Consider the following 17470-nt stretch of genomic DNA (forward strand, 5'->3'; position numbering starts at 1 on the left):
TTAAATAATTCCTCTGCCAACATTGTTTAGGCTCTGTTTAATTGTCCCCAATAGAAAGCCCACGCTAAGTAAAAGAAACTGCCCATCTCTGTGTCATATTCACAGTCACAGTGGTGGAAGAAGTACTCAGATATTTTATTTAAGTAAAAGTAGCAATACCTCAATATAATAATACACTGCCTGTGTTGAAAATGTTACTTGAGTAAAAGTACAAAAGTATTGGCATCATCAAAATATACTTAAAGTACCAAAAGTAAAAGTACTAAAATGTTTGAAAATAGCAGATCTACAAGCTCACAACGCGTCGCATCACGACGCGTTGTGAGCTTGTGGATCGTCTATTTTCAAATAGCCTATGTGTAAAATAGGGCTAAAGTGGTTAATGAATGTTTTATAATATAATCATTTATAACTGTATTCAAGTAACTAGTAACTAAAGTGTACACATAATTGTAGTGGAATAAAAGTATGATATTTTCCTCTGAGATGTTACAGTAGTGGAGAAGTAAAAGAATATTGAAAATTGGAAATACTCCAGTAAAGTGAAAAAAAATACCTCAAAATTGTACTTAGGTACAGTACTTGAGTAAATGTACTTAGTTTACTTAACACCACTGCACAGTCATAAATATGTTTGCATCAGCAACACCATACCCAAACCACTACTCCTTTATTCCGACAGTTTAGTGTTTCAAAACAGTTGCCATGTTGAGATATGAATGTGTTTATTATTTTGTCCATGAAGCAGCACATAAACACAGCAGGTTTAGTGGTCCCAGTGGCCCCTAGGGGCCTCCCTCCCATTGTCCCCGTGTTGGTGTCAGGAAGCGTGGGCTTGGAGCTCCATTTCCTGGATCTCCGGCCTGGCGGGCCGCTGTAGTGAGGAGGGGGGGTGGGGGGCTGGCTGACAGTGGTGTAAAGTAACTACAGTACATTTACTCAAGTACTGTACTTCAGTGTAATTTTGAGGTACTTTTACTTTACTAGAGTATTTCCAATTTTCAGTACTTTTACTTCTACTCCACTACAGCTCAGAGGCAAATATTGTACTTTTACTCCACTACAATTATTTAAAAACTTTAGTTACTAGTTACTTTGTAGATTATTATTACAAAACATACATTAACCACTTCCGCCCTAAATGCATTTCGGCCATTTGAAAATAGCCGATTTACAAGCTCACAATGTGAGCTTGTAGGTCTGCTATTTTCCAAAAAAAAACGACATTTTAACGGGACATTCTGCATAATGAGTACTTTCTACTTTGCTAGTTGTGCTAATTTAAGCACATTTTGATACCACTACTTTTGTACTTTTACGCAAGTGAATTTTGAATTCCGGACTTTTACTTGTAACAGAGAACTTTTACCTTTCAGTATTGATAGTTTTAGTTAAGTAATGAATTTTAGTAGCCTGCTTTTTCCACCACTGCTGACTGCCTGACACCCTGACACCCTGACACACAGCCCTGCAGTAGGATGACACCCTGACACACACAGCCCTGCAGTAGGATGTCTGCTCGCTCACTCCTAACCCTCAGCGCTGGCTCACAGGACATCTGTGTCACGCAACGTCACAGGAAAAGCTCAGTAGTTCCTTTGTTTCAGCGGAAAAAAGTGATGAGATAAGCAGTACTGTTGTGGTTTTATGATATTAACTGGGGAAATATTTCACTTTTTGTTCTCTCTAAAGTCTTGGCTGCATGGGGCAGAGTAACTGTTTTGAACACTTCTTGTCTTGTCCCGCTGTCTTATCAGATTCGGCTTGTTCTTGACCCATTAAGGCCGGGAACGCATCAGTGTACTTTTTTTGATTTCTTTGGCTATTCAGAAATAGCAGATCTACAAGCTCATAGTGCGACACAGAGTGCCACGCTATGAGCTTGTAGATCTGCTATTTGTGTAAATCTTTGAATCTATGTATTATTTTTTCCCCGTATTGGCAAAGCGAACATTTTCAACTCAAATCTTTGCTTCTGGGGGTCCCTGGAACAATTTTTTTAGATGGGGGTCCGTGGCCAATACATAGATTTTTTTGTGGTCCTTGACATATATATATATATTAAAGGATTTGGACATATTTTCACGCTTTCACGAGCTCATAGTGTGGCACTCGGTGCCGCACTATGAGCTTGTATATCGGCTATTTTTTGAATAGCCAAAGAAATCAAAAAACACAGATGTGTTGCGTTCCCCGGTCTTAATGCGTTGAGAAGCCCTTGGTGTGTAATAGAGCTGGATAGTTTACCCAAAATATATCAACCGACATTTAGAATCTCTTATCAACTTGATTTTTTAAAAATGTATTAACAAATCGACACGAAAAAATGCTAATACACCTTTTAGAATCAATTAGTCTGATTTAACCACTTAAGGCCTATATTATACTTCGTTGTACAACAGCGTCGTGCAAAAATAGTGAAAATAGCGCATCTGCAAGCTTGTAGATCAGTTATTTTCACTGTAAAAAAATCATAACAATCATGAATTTATCGTAATCAAGGCAAAAGTTTTAAATAATCGTGATATTGATTTGAGTGTGTAATGATATGTACACAATGTTCATTGACAGATATCCATGTCTGTAATAATGTGTCCAAGGCCACAGACATAAACCCGTTATTCATCCCCACACCTGTTACAGATCAGCATGCAGGTGGTTTCGGCTGTGAACGGATTGACCCTGTAGCGTATTTACAGCAACACAATGAACTTTGTCCACACAGTTTACTGACTACAACACCTCTGAAGGGTAAATGTGTTTATTATGGACAACTTAAAGCGAGGGAAGATGGAGAATATCTTTGAGCTATTATAGTCTAGAAAGAGCTGGATTCCTCAACAACAGATGAACTGTGATACATAGCAAAATTACAGACCAACAAGCTCACAATGTGTCTTTATTGTCCCCTCAGGGATACTCATCTTCACAGTCTGTTCCAACAGAAAAACTGAAAACACATAACCATACTGTATATAGCACAGAACAACATTGCACACAACCACATATCACCAAGACAACACATGAAGTCCCCAGCATACACAGAACCATCATCAGCGAGGCACTTACAGTACAGCAGCACAATGACTGAAGCGACAAAACTTTTAGCCATTTCAAGGTTCTTGTATCTTGGACCAGATGGCATGAGTCTGAAGTGACGATGCAGGGGATTATCAGTGTCATTTGCTTGTGAACGCATTGTGAGTTTGTTGATCTGGCAATTTCTCTCTCTCTCTCTCTCTCTCTATATATATATATATATATATATATATATATATATATATATATATATATATATATACAACTTTTTTTTATGAAAGGTGTTTTTATTGGCATTTACACATTATTACACAGGATGAAACATATTAATGAATTATAAATCAACCCCAGAATCCGATCCCAAACCCTCCCAATGGAGATTTGCTTATCGAATTGTACAAAAGTAATTTAGCTAAAACAAATAAATAAATGAATACATTTTCAAAAATACATATTTTGGCCCGGACGGTTGGCGTAACCGTCCGGGCACCTAGAATGATAAGCGTGTCGCGGGTTTGACTCCCGATCCCGGCGGCCTTTGCTGCGTGTCACTCCCCGTCTCTCTCTCTCCACATTTCCCGCCAGCCTACTGTCCTACCAATAAAGGCATAAAAGCCACAAAATACATCTTTAAAAAATATATATATATATTTTGGGGGGGGGGGGGGGGGGGGAAGCTACGCCAGGGTTGATGTGGTTAAAAAGAAAAAAAGCCTGGTCACAAGAGTGTGCTCCCCAGAGGGTTGAGAGTGCATATAGGCCATTAGTTTGGACATTGTAGCCTTCTCCTGGTTGCTGGCCTAGCTGTCTCTGTGTCTCTGTTTACACACACAGCCTCCTTCTAAAACATGACTCAATCAGACCAAATCAATTACCGCGCTGATGACACACTGTTATCGACTGTAAGACTATCTTCACTGCCAGCACGGCCAATGTTTACAGTACGTTCCAATCTTTTAGTCCAAACGTTACGTGAGCCGCAATTACCATCTACAAAAACACACAATGTAATGCCAGGGTCTTATTAGACATTATTTGTTTTCGGTCTGTCATTATGATTCATAACACTCCCCTCACTTCTAGATTTTAAGTTACCATCATTTCTTTGTTTCTCTCTCTCTCTCTCTCTCTCTCTCTCTCTAAAGTGCAGTTGTTTATTTGGGGTTGTTTCTAAAGTGCAGTTGTTTATTTGGGGTTGTTTCTAAAGTGTAGTTGTTTATTTGGGCTTGTTTCTAAAGTGTAGTTGTTTATTTGGGCTTGTTTCTAAAGTGTAGTTGTTTATTTGGGCTTGTTTCTAAAGTGTAGTTGTTTATTTGGGCTTGTTTCTAAAGTGTAGTTGTTTATTTGGGCTTGTTTCAAAGTGTAGCAACTAACTCCTTGCAACAAAACAGTTTAAGGCCAGTCCACACACACCAATGCAACTCATTGCAACTGCCAATGGGGATAATAGTTGCAAGTAGTTGCAAGTATATTGCATGTTGCAAGGAGTTGCATTGGTGTGGACTGGCCTTAAGACCAAGTTGCTTGTTTCCAGTGGTGTAAAGTAACTAAGTACATTTACTCAAGTACTGTATTAAGTACAATTTTGAGGTACTTTTACTTTACTGGAGTATTTCCAATTGTCTGTACTTTTATTTCTAATCCACTACATCTCAGAGGCAAATATTGTGCTTTTACTCCACTACAATTATTTGAAAACTTTAGTCACTAGTTACTTCGTAGATTCAGATTATTATTACAAAACATAAATTACCCACTTCAGCCCTATATACATTTCTGCCATTTGAAAATAACCGATCTACGATGCGACGCATTGTGAGCTTTTAGATTGGATATTTTCAAAATATTTGCATACATTTGAAAACTTGTGAAAGACATAATGAGTACTTTTACTTTTGTACTTTAAGTATATTTTGATACCAATACCTTTGTACTTTTACTTAAGTAAATTTTGAATTCCGGACTTTTACTTGCAACAGAGTATTTCTACATTGCAGTATTGATACTTTCACTTAAGTACAAAATGTGAGCACTTTTTCCACCACTGCACCAGTGTACAATGATTTATGTCGTGCTCTCTCAGAGTTAAATTAGCACTGTCTTCTACTGTGTTCACAAGAGGTGAACACGGGTTCACACAGGTGCCAGGGTTGTTATCAGTGGTGTGTGTGTGTGTGTGTGTGTGTGTGTGTGTGTGTGTGTGTGTGTGTGTGTGTGTGTGTGTGTGTGTGTGTGTGTGTGTGTGTGTGTGTGTGTGTGTGTGTGTGTGTGTGTGTGTGTGTGGCAGTGTGTGGCAGTGTGTGACAGTCACCTGAGTGTTGTCATGTGACAACGCTGGTGTTAATGATGTGATGACAAACAACGTGGCGACCCAACCTGTCCTGTTGGACGGGGTGTGTGTGTGTGCGTGTGTGTGTGTGTGTGTGTGAGTGTGTGTGTGTGTGTGTGTGTGTGTGTGTGTGTGTGTGTGTGTGTGTGTGTGTGTGTGTGTGTGTGTGTGTGTGTGTGTGTGTGTGTGTGTGTGTGTGTGTGTGTGTGTGTGTGTGTGTGTGTGTGTGTGTGTGTGTGTGTGCGTGCGCGCGCGCGCGCGCGCGTGTGTGTGTGTGTGTGTCAACACCATGATAGGACATCCTGACTGCTACACCGTACAATCCTCACTGTTCATTTAACCCATTAAGACCTGAGGTCCATTCTACAAATGTCTTCTAAATCAGTTTTCTGAAAAAAAAAGTGTAAATTTTGACAGCATATTCTGATTTAGTAGTCTTAGTCTTTTGAATAACACACCATTTAGTTTTTAGTCCTATTTTAGTCTTCTGAAATTGTTTAGTCTTAGTCTAGTCTTACTCGACAAAATATCAAAATCTTCAAAAAAGGCATAGTATGTAACTTTGCCCTGTGTTTACCAAAACAGTAACAATAAATGAATGTTTTACCAATCATTTCTCTCTATTACCAGCCGTTATCAGCCATTGGAGTAGTGTGGTGGTGTTTACCTGCAGAAACTCACTGCCCTCTCGCTGTGTTTTGGTATTTTCACTGTTTGTTTTGGTAGAAGGGGATGTTTTTGGGATACAAAAAAACAGTGAAAACGGCAAAACACAGGGAGAGGGCAGTGAGTTTCCGCAGGTAAACACCACCACACTATCACAGTGGATGATGACTGCTGGTGTAGAAGGAATTGATGGTCAAAAGATGTATGTATTGTTTTGTTATGTACTGTAAACACAGGACAAAGTGACAAAGGGCCCTATTTTTGCAAGTGCCTTACTCATTATCCCTACTTGCCATTTTTGTAATTAAAAGACGCTTTTTCGATTCACTTCTTCGCTTTTTCGCTCCATGTAAGCTTGCATTGACTTTATAAGGTTTTTAAAAAAGAAGTATTATTCGCATGAGAAAAATCGCCCCGGTGTGTAAGGACCTTAAGGCACCGGCAAAAATAGGGCCCATAGTATGTCCTGAGAGCGTACAAATGTAACCAAATGGACCCTTGCAGGTCCATTTGGTTACATTTGTACGCTCTCACAGAGTTACAAAATGGTTTAAATGAACACTGAAGATATTATATGAACGTATCACTATGCCAACATGTCACATTTAATTATGGCTGTAGGGCAGGGGTGGGCAACTGTGATGATAGTGAAGGCCACTATATTTCCACACTCACTCCAGAGGGCCACATTGCATACTGTTGGGCATTCTATGTCATACAAAAGTGGCAAAAATAGCCGTTCTACAAGCTCAAAACGCGTGGCAGTGCGACGCGTTTTGAGCTTGTAGATCTTCTATTTTTGCTATTTTTGAATTGGAATCCTGAAAAGTTGTGTTTTTATTTAATTTCAAGTGCATTTAATTATATACTTTTGTGTTAACTTTATGAAAATACAAATACATTGGACATAAAAAAGACAATAGAATTGTAATACTAGTCATTGAGCTACTAATATAGACTGGAGTAATTAAAGCAGGTCATGTTTGCACGTTCACGTGTGCCAGTTGCCCATGTATGCTGTAGGGGTTTATTTGTGTTTATTTAATCGGTGACACTGAAAACTGCAAACTGGTAAACACACAATCAATGTGTCATATCACCCGAGACCCTGAGAGTATCGCTTATTTATCGCCTATTTGTCACGCTGCATGTAGCTGAGTAAGTGAATATGGTTAATTATGCACGCTCGTTATGACTGAGTGGATGGAATCTGTTGAAAGGTATACATTATGTAAATTAGCCCGTAATCCATACGTTTTCTGTCCTATACACGCAATTTGAACCCGGGTCTTCCGTGCGGGAGACCAAACATTTACCGCTATAGGCCAAGAGGGAACCCTCCGCTTGGCCTGGGGAGATATTGTGTGTATGAGCTTTAGGCAGTGCTACTTGCTAACATGCTCTACCACACAGATGTACTAGTTATATTGTAATAACGTTATCAAACTATTATATTAAGATAATAATGTTTTAATCATTCAAATACGTTCTGAATTGCAGCTTTGAATACATTGTTTACGTGTGTGTGTGTGTGTGTGTGTGTGTGCGCGCGCGCGCACATGTGTGTGTGTGTGTGTGTGTGTGTGTGTGCGTGTGCGTGCATGCGCGTGCATACGTGTGTGTTTGGTGTACAGTGGCGATTGTGTGAAGGCAGTGTTGTTCTGCGGTTACAGTTGAAACGGGATATATTTTATGTGACAGTGATGTAGTACTCTGAGAGGAGAAAGAGCAGCATTGTACGCAGACTTTGTTTTGAGCATTGTTTGTTGGGTCTTAAAATAACCCCCCCGCCTAGCCCGGCCGACCGTCAGGATATAGATATCCAGTCTGGTGGTGAAGCAAGGCTTTATCACCGCGCCGGGCCTGAAATAATTGCACCAAGGCTTTGTCCAGTGACCTCAGGAGAACTCCCGTCCCCTCAGTGTAGATACATGACCTCTCTAGAGCGACCTCGCCTTCTGACTGGGCTCTGCAACAGCAATACAGGCAGTGGTGGAAAGTAACTCAGTACATTTACTCAAGTACTTAAAGCCTTTAGGCATAGTATGTAACTTTTCCCTGTGTTTACATAACTATTTTTTGTAATAATCCCTCCATACCAGCAGTTATCAGCCACTGGAGTAGTGAGCAGTGGTGGAAAAAGTACTCAAATGTTTTACTTAAGTAAAAGTATCAATACTGCAATGTAGAAGTACTCTGTTACAAGTAAAAGTCTGGAATTCAAAATTAACTTGAGTAAAAGTACAAAAGTATTGGTATCAAAATGTACTTAAAGTACCAAAAGTAAAAGTTCTAAAATGTTTGAAAATAGCAGATCTACAAGCTCACAACGTGTTGCGATGCGACAATGTATATGTTTTATAATGTATATCTGCAAAGTAACTAGTAACTAAAGTTTTCAAATAATTGTAGAGGAGTAAAAGTACAATATTTGCCTCTGAGATGTAGTGGAGTAGAAGTAAAAGTATAGACAATTGGAAATACTCCAGTAAAGTAAAAGTACCTCAAAATTGTACTTAAGTACAGTACTTGAGTATGTACTTAGTTACTTTACACCACTGCTGAAGTAGTGTGGTGGTGTTTCCCTGCAGAAACACACTGCCCTCTCCCTGTGTTTTGATGTTTTCACTGGCTGTTTCGGTAGACCCAAAAACATCCCCGTCCACCAAAACAAACGGTGAAAACACCTAAATATAGCAAGAAGAGGGCAGTGTGTTTCTGCAGGTTAACACCACCACACTACTCCAGTGGCTGATTACCGCTGGTATAGAGGGAAATTATTTGTTAAACATGTATTTATTGTTTTGTTACGTAAACACTTTAGTTACATCCTATGCCTTTAAGTACAAATATGAGGCACTTCACTGTTGCCATTTTTCTATACTTTATACTCCACTACATCTCACAGACAAATGTTGTACTTTGTATTATTATTTGAAAACTTTAGTTACTATAGTTTGTATTATTTATGTATGCCCACATTTTATGCATGATGGGAATAAGTCTCTAACTTTATTGTGTTTTTTATCTTCGGATGTCTTTGGTTGCAATGAAATAAATCAAGTTAGTTAATTTGTAGATTTACAAATAGACGCTGACATAAATCAGCAGAAATAATTAGAAATAAGTGGTTGGTGGGATCAGAACCTCACTCAAATCACGATTTTAGAAGTAGTGAGTGCCGCGATTTTTGAAAAATCCCTGGCACAAAATATTTTTTAGATGGGGGTCCGCAGCCAAATACATATCATTTTGGGCATCCTTCACATGAAAAAGTTTGAGAACCACTGTATTATACCATGCTCTGACATAGTGCTACATTACACTGCACTGATAGCTCTTTGTTTTGACCTAGCTAGCTAAACTAAACTGGACTTGAATTCTTGTGGTTTTAGTAGTTTATGAAAGAACTTTAGTCTCAGTTAATCCATGCTAATCCTTTGTTGCCACAAGAAGAGCTCTCTCTCTCTCTCTCTCTCTCTCTCTCTCTCTCTCTCTCTCTCTCTCTCTCTCTCTCTCTCTCTCTCTCTATAGTATATAGCAGATCTACAAGCTCAGATCTACAAGCTCACAACGCGTCGCATCGCGACGCGTTGTGAGCTTGTAGATCTGTTATTTTTCTCTCCGTTCAAAGGGGCTTTACTGGCATGGGGAATATACATTGCCAAAGCAATCAAAACAAAGATATAGAATAAAGGAATGTGAACAGAGCTGTCTAACATTACAACTTTACAATAAAATAAAACCTCATCTTAAAAATGACACATAACAGCAAAATGTGCGTTTGATGATCACATTAAAGATAACTTAATATAAACAATTTTAAAATAGGGTCAATTTCTCTCTCTCTCTCTCTCTCTCTCTCTTTCTCTCTATCTCTCTATGTCCTTCTCTCCTTCTCTCTCTCTCTCTCTCTCTCTCTCTCTCTCTCTCTCTCTCTCTCTCTCTCTCTCTCTCTCTCTCTCTGAGCATGACCACTGATCTTGACACCATGCAGTCCTCATTAACATTGCAGAGAGGCCGTGGCAAAACGGACAAAGGTCGTACTGTGTACAAAATAATAGGCTATTCTGTACATGGGTTTAGGGCCGTTTGAGAACACGGGCAGATAGAGGCCAGTTTTACTGCCTCAATGAATTGCTAAAGTTGTACAAAATGTCTGCCACTGGTTGTCAAATTGTAGGGTTGTCTTCTCCTCCGTGTCATCAGTGCCCATACCCTATGGGTGGGGTTGGCGAAAGGGCCTTTCTGTGAGGAGTAATGCAGTATTCCTGGTCTCTATACTGCCTCCCCCTGGTCAGCCGGGGCGCCTGATGGAGGGAATAACGTGTTCCTTCCACACGCTACGTCCTACCGGGGAAACAACCCCCTGCCAGGTGATAAGAAGCGGCCTGCTCACTCATGCATTGAGGGAAGCATGAGCTCAGTTCGGCCAGAGGGAGAGTAGCGCCCAGGATTACAAGCTTAGGCAATTGGCACTGGGTGAAAAAATGTGTTACAAAAATCGTGAGATGACATTTTTAAGTAAAAAAAAAAAGACTAAATTGAATCCTTAGGTTAGCCTGAGAAAGGCAGCAGAAGCCTAAAGGTTTGAGGAGCGCACGATACCCCGGACCGGTATAGGAACACTCTGAGTGGGAAAGTGAATTGTCACCACTCCCCCCAACACCGCTGAAGTGCCCATGAGCAAGGCACTGAACCTCCCAACTGCTCCAGTGGAGCTGCTCAGTGGCCAACAGTATAATACTGTGGCTGTACTGGTCAGTTCCCAGGTTTAATGTGTGTCGTGCAGGGCGTTGCTGAAATGAGCACTGGTGCTCAGCTACTACCTTGGGTAAATAAAGAACAAAACAAAAAAAAGTCACTGGAGATCGTGGATCAGATTATTTATTTATTAACTTATTTAGAATCCATTTCACACTGAGGGGTCCGCAGCCAGAGGCTATGGCTATATATTTGGGGGTTTTTGACAAGGAAAAGATTGGGAACCCCTGATTCAATCCGAGAGAGCATCTGTGTCATTTTAGATTTTAGCTGTATACTGTATGTGATGTAAAGTAACTAAGTACATGAAGTCAAGTACTGTACTTAAGTACAATTTTGAGGTATTTTTTACTTTCTTCGGTATTTAAAATTTGTTATACTTTTACTTTTACCCACTACATCTCAGAGGAAAATATTGTACTTTTACTCCACTACAATTATTTGAAAACTTATAGTTACTAGTTACTTTGTAGATTTTGATTATTATTACAAAACATACATTAACCACATTTGAAAATGGCCGAGCTTGTAGATCTGCTATTTTCAACAGATTTTTTTTATAATTTGAAAACTTGAAGTAGGACATTCTGCATTCTAATGAGTACTTTCTACTTTTGCTACTTTAAGTACATTTTGATACCAATACTTTTGTACTTTTACTCGTAAAAGTAAATTTTGAATTCCGGACCTGTACTTGTAACAAAGTATTTCTATATTGCAGTATTGATACTTCTACTTGTGAAAAAAAAACGTAGTACTTTTTCTATCACTGACTGCAACATATGTTTTTCAGAAAACTGTTGGGTTAGACCTGTTCTTTTGGCTATGAGAGAGCTATTTCCTTCTCCTCGCCACACTCCAAATTCATTATAACATCATTAACATTCTGTTCAACGGATGTGTTGAAACTTCCCTCACAAGCGACTTGTCTTCCGTTTCATATTCTGTGGGATTTCCCCTCAACTCAACTGTCCTATATAATTATAATCTTCTTTTGTCCTCCACAAAAAAAACAGACATCTCTCCTCTTAATCCAAAGAGGTCTGTTTCCGGGTAAACAAAATGCCAATGTGTTGATGATAATCCTCATCTAGAGAGATTCTGTCAGTTAATCGGCTCATTTCACATCACACTTTATCTTGATACTGTGTGAAACAAACGTATTGTACAGATATTCTGTAGGCTCCTGTTTCATTTGATTGAAAGGGATTAAAAGACGGCCTTAATTTCAGGGATAACATTTTTACAGGCCCATAAAAAGGGACATACCGATTTATCATCCGTTTAATGCTCGATACTGACCTTGTTGACAGCCATCAGTGTATGCAAATCAGAGGACATTAGCTGATGCCAGTTTCATTACTCTATATGATTGAATTTGTACTTGTTAAAAGATAGTGTCATGAAGGGCTGAAATACTTTAAAACTGTTATTTGTTAAACATTGGTTCAGGGGCACGGTGGCGCAGTCGGTAGCGCTGTCGCCTCGCAGCTAAGGTCCTGGGTTTGATTCCCGCCGGAGACGCTGTGGGCGTGTTTTCTCCTCCACGTCATCAGTGCCCATACCCTAGGTGGGGTTGGCGAAAGGGCCTACTCTATGTGGAGTTTGCATGTTCTCCCCGTGTCCCCCAATCCTGGTCTCTATACTGCCTCGGACTCCCCCTGGTCAGCCGGGGCGCCTGATGGAGGGGAGAGGAACTGGTTGGAATAACGTGTTCCTTCCACGTGTTACGTCCTACCGGGGAAACTCCCCCCTGTCAGGTGATAAGAAGCGGCCTGCTCACTCCTTGTGCATTGAAGGAAGCATGAGCTCAGTTCGGGGCTCTCCCCAGGCTATCAGAGGGAGAGTAGCGCCCAGGATTACAAGTTTAGGCATTGGCACTGGGTGAAAAAATGTGTTACAAAATCGTGGGATAAAAATGTATAATAAAAAAAAAGAATTTCCTCAATCGGTACAACCCTACCTAATAGTCAGTCTCTATACTGTTGAATGAATAGAATGTTTGAAGCAGAATCATCATTCACAGGGCCATTTACTGTCTGATGTGATAATGACTGATTGACTGGATGTTCCTTGGCAGGTGATGGAGGTGTGTGGAGCCAAGCGGCTGGGCTACTTTGGCACGGCGCAGTTCTACGTGGCCCTGAAGCTGCTGGCCGCCGCCCAGTCTGGCCTGCCCGTCCGTCTGGAGAGCGTCACGCAAAGTAAGTAGTGTCTCGCCTCACCGGGCCGCCAGGGTCGTCTTGTGAGAGCAAAACAGGGATCAAGAGCTTAGCTTAACATGCCTGGGATTTGGTTCTTAATCTGGATGAGAGAGAGAGAGAGGGGGGTGTGTCGCGTGATGGAAGGAGCTAAGTGGGTTTGTCCTGATTCCATGAGCACACCATCAGTCAAAACCCAAAGCTCTTCCATCCAGCACAACAGACAAGGTCTTATTGTTGGAGTTTGCTTGGCACGTGGCTGCTGGCTGGGTGGACTATAAGAAGGAAGAAGGAAAAGAAGGTGTTTTACTGAGTTTGAATGGGTTATACACAGTGGTGTAAAGTAACTAAGTACTAAGTACTGTACTTGACGTATTTTACTTTACTTGAGTATTTCCAGTTTTTTCCAGTCTGGGTAGCTCAGTGGGTAGATGATTCTGGGTAGCTCAGTGGGTAGATGAGTCTGGGTAGATCAGTGGGTAGATGAGTCTGGGTAGCTCAGTGGGTAGATGAGTCTGGGTAGATCAGTGGGTAGATGAGTCTGGGTAGCTCAGTGGGTAGATGATTCTGGGTAGCTCAGTGGGTAGATGAGTCTGGGTAGATCAGTGGGTAGATGATTCTGGGTAGCTCAGTGGGTAGATGAGTCTGGGTAGATCAGTGGGTAGATGAGTCTGGGTAGCTCAGTGGGTAGATGATTCTGGGTAGCTCAGTGGGTAGATGAGTCTGGGTAGATCAGTGGGTAGATGAGTCTGGGTAGTTCAGTGGGTAGATGAGTCTGGGTAGATAAGTGGGTAGATGTGTCAGGGTAGCTCAGACAGCGCTCGCCTTAGAATAGCAAAGATCTGGGTTTGATCCTGAGCAGCGCCAGCTCAGCGTATGCGTAGCACAGCTTGACGTGTCTGTGGTATTAAGTACTGAGAGCTGATGGTAGGACTGAAGCTCCACCTCAGCAATACATCTATCAGGGGTCTAGTGCCTTGTCAGGGGGATAGACACCCTCATTGCTCGGCAGATATACTGACAATAAGCCACTACTTACTTACTTACTTACTTACTTACTTACTGTATACCTTTGTCTTTGTGACGCCAAACGCTACAAAATACTTATGGGTGCATTTTTGTACATTCAGAGTTAACCCATTCAATACGGGAACGCATCTGTGTTGTTTTTAGATTTGTTTGGCTATTCGTAAATAGGAGATCTACAAGCTCATAGAGCTGCACCGAGTGCCACGCTATGAGCTTGTAGATCTGCTATTTTTAAAAAATCTAGATTTCTTTTGCAAATCGTTGAATAAATATCTATATTTTTAACTGAAATCTTTGCTTCTGGTGGGGGTCCCTGGAACAAAATATTTTGAAATGGGGGGGTCTGCGGACAAATACATATCATTTTGTGTGGTCTTTGACATGAAAAAAGTTTGAGAACCACTGACATTATAGCAATATAAGTTTAAAAAAATGAGTAAAGTTGGGATTTAGAAGACATTGTAGAATCCCCCAGAAGCAAAGATTTGAGTTTCAAAATTTTGCTTTAAAAAACAAAAAATGTCACGATTTTTCAAAAGCTCATAGCTCATAGCGTGGCACTTGGTGCCACGCTATGAGCTTGTAGATCTGCTATTGTAGATCTGCTATTTTTGTCTAAAAAATCTAAAATGACAGTAAATGCGTTCCCGCTTTGAATGAGTTAAATGAACACTGCAAAAGCCATCGCTTTGCACTTCCAATTCCAAAAGAAACATGAACCACCCACCCGTGGAGACCAGGTTCAGATTCCTCCATGGTGCATCCGGCTTGGTTGGACAGACACTCCTGCAAACACAGCTGGCCGTGTTGGTGGTTTGGGAAGGGAAGGCCTCAGGGGAGGCCCATCTGATCTGTGTCGCTGCACTTCTGTAGCAACTCCTACAGGTTGGCCAGTGTGCCTGTTCAGCAGGGAGAGGAACTGGGAGGGATAGCGTGTTCATCCGCACACGCTATATGTCCTCCTGGTCAAATCCCTCACTGTCAGGTTAAAACTAAGAAGTGTCTGGCTGTTGACAATGACTACATTCTGGAGAATAGTAATACACATAGACTGATTGAACATGGTGAAAAAGAATAGAGAGGCTTTATGACTGCCGTAGTAAAGCTACCATGTCGTTGGCTCTCTTTAGATCTACCTCTGCCCAGGTTCGTTGGGCTGAAGAACGAAGCAGAGCTGCGGTATGTGAGCCAAAGCGTGGACCCTCAGGGGCCCCCGTCTGGAGTCTCTGTGGGCCCTGTGCCCGTCTGGGCCCCGGCTGACAGGGGAGCCTTCAGACACCTGGAGACCACCGTGGAGAAGAAGGTGAGTGTGTCCGCATTATGCGCCCTGCAGTGTTGATTTCGTCGACTAAAACTATGACGAAAAATGTTCGTTCACTACCTATTTTCACTGACGAAAACTAAATAAACACTAAATCGAAGCTAACTAAAACTAAATATATTGACAATTTTGTCAACAAATAAGAACTAGACTAAAACTTTAGGGAGGGACTGGGGAGAAGAGATCCAGTAGAACTAAAACTAGTGGAGAGAAGATCCAGCAGAACTAAGACAAGTAATTTTAGGTTTGGTTGCGCTCGGGTGTTGCACTCTGAAAATAGCAGATCTACAAGTTAACAACGCGTCGCGCTGCGATTGTTGATCAGCTATTTTCAGCACGCAACCAAGTGTAAAATCAGCCATTAGGACGCCATCCAAGGCACCGCCACAATACATTTTAGTCGACTAAATCAACTGTAAATTTAGTCGACTAAAACTAGACAAAAATTTAAACATTTCAGGTGACCAAAATATGACTAAATGGAATTTGATTCAAAAGACTGTGACTAAAACTGAATAAAAATTTGCTGTCAAAATCAACACTAGCGCCCTGTGACTTGGACTACCCAGTACCCGAGTCAAACACGTTGGATGGGAAACGTATACCTTCTAATGTGGTTGAAAGTCTAGCCGAAAATAATCCATGGAGCAAAGGTTGATTTGCAACAGAAATTCAAACGTCCATCCGTGACTTCATAACGGTCACAGAAACAGCATCACTGAGAAATCTGGTCAAATTATTCCCAAATATAAACTATGCTTTGGGAAATGGTCAGCTATTATGTATTGTAAAGTCATGATGCAAGGTTGTGAACTTGAAGATCAGTTATCTCTGCTATTCGTTGTACAATGGAGTAATTTATATAGGGTTTTAACTGCTTTTAACAATACTGTGTTGCATTCATACATATGCAGAGGTGGACGAAGTACTCGACACCAGTACTTGAGTAAGAGTACAGATACTCCTTGGTCAAATTTACTCCACTATAAGTAAAAGTAGCTCAGTCAAAATGTTACTCAAGTAAGAGTAAAACAGTCATTGCTTTTAGATATACTTAAGTATTCCAAAGTACATGCTTTGAAAAATACTTTAAGTACAAGTAAAAGTTTAAAAAACAAAAAGTATATCAATTAATCGCTGTAATGTTTTCACAATGAATGTATAGGACCGTGTAACTCTTGTATCAGAGAAGTACTGTAACTCTCTGAAACCACCTGCATTGCATGCACTGATGTGCTTGCTTGTAGAACCACTACGTTATACAAAGCTTGCAGAAACACCTACTGTATAAAAACATAAATGACTGAGGAATTACTTTTACTCCTATACACCCATACAAGATGTAACAAAGAGGCGAGCGGAGGGGGAAGCCAGAAACACGGCCAGTGTGAGAGCAGAAGTTAGACCAATTCATTTTAGGGAAGAAAAAAAAACAGCCAACCAAAAGGCCAAACCACACCAATGCAACTAGTCGCAACTCCTTGCAACAAAACCATTTCAAGGTCAACCGTACCAATGCAACTCCTTGCAACTGCCATTGGGGATAATAGTTGCAAGTAGTTGCATGTTGTAAGGAGTTGCATGGCGAATCATTGGTGTGGATGTGGAGTGGGCTTAAAAGTACTTAGTACAGATCCTCAGAATCTGTACTCAAGTACAGTACTCAAGTATATTTACTCCGTTACTGTCCACCCCTGTACATATGTATGAACACATGAGTCATGAAACATGTACCTACTGTCTAACATGTTTGGCACTCCTGATCTCGGGAGAGGATAAGTTGCAAGTTGAGGAGGCGCTCAGCTCCGAACTCTCAAAAATCCGTACTTGGCTTACCGATAACAAACTGTCACTACACCTTGGGAAAACTGAATCCATTCTCTTTGGGACCAAACATTCCCTCAGACAGATGGATGTAAATGATTTCAAGGTCAAAGTCGATGACACAATTATCTCTAGCAAAGAAGAGATTACCTATTTGGGTTGTGTTCTTGACAAATACCTGACAGGTGAAAGCATGGCTACAAGGGTGGTCAAAAGAGTAAACCAGAGAACCAAATTTATGGGCAGAGTTTCCTCTTTTGTCAACCCTCAGGCCCTCAGGACCCTCTCTGGGGCCCT

General features: G+C 40.9%; 1 protein-coding gene across 1 annotated transcript in view; it reads left to right on the forward strand.

Moving 5' to 3' along the window:
* Positions 1 to 17470, forward strand: part of reps2 (RALBP1 associated Eps domain containing 2) — a 59347-nt gene that overhangs the window by 2230 nt on the left and 39647 nt on the right. The window contains exons 2-3 of the mRNA XM_080431044.1: positions 12879 to 13002; positions 15159 to 15331. Of these exons, the coding sequence (XP_080287170.1) occupies positions 12879 to 13002; positions 15159 to 15331 (297 nt within the window). The remainder of the gene's footprint in view (positions 1 to 12878; positions 13003 to 15158; positions 15332 to 17470) is intronic.

Source organism: Gymnoscopelus braueri (genome assembly GCF_963280865.1).
Source record: "Gymnoscopelus braueri genome assembly, chromosome: 6".
In the NCBI taxonomy this organism is placed as follows: domain Eukaryota; kingdom Metazoa; phylum Chordata; class Actinopteri; order Myctophiformes; family Myctophidae; genus Gymnoscopelus; species Gymnoscopelus braueri.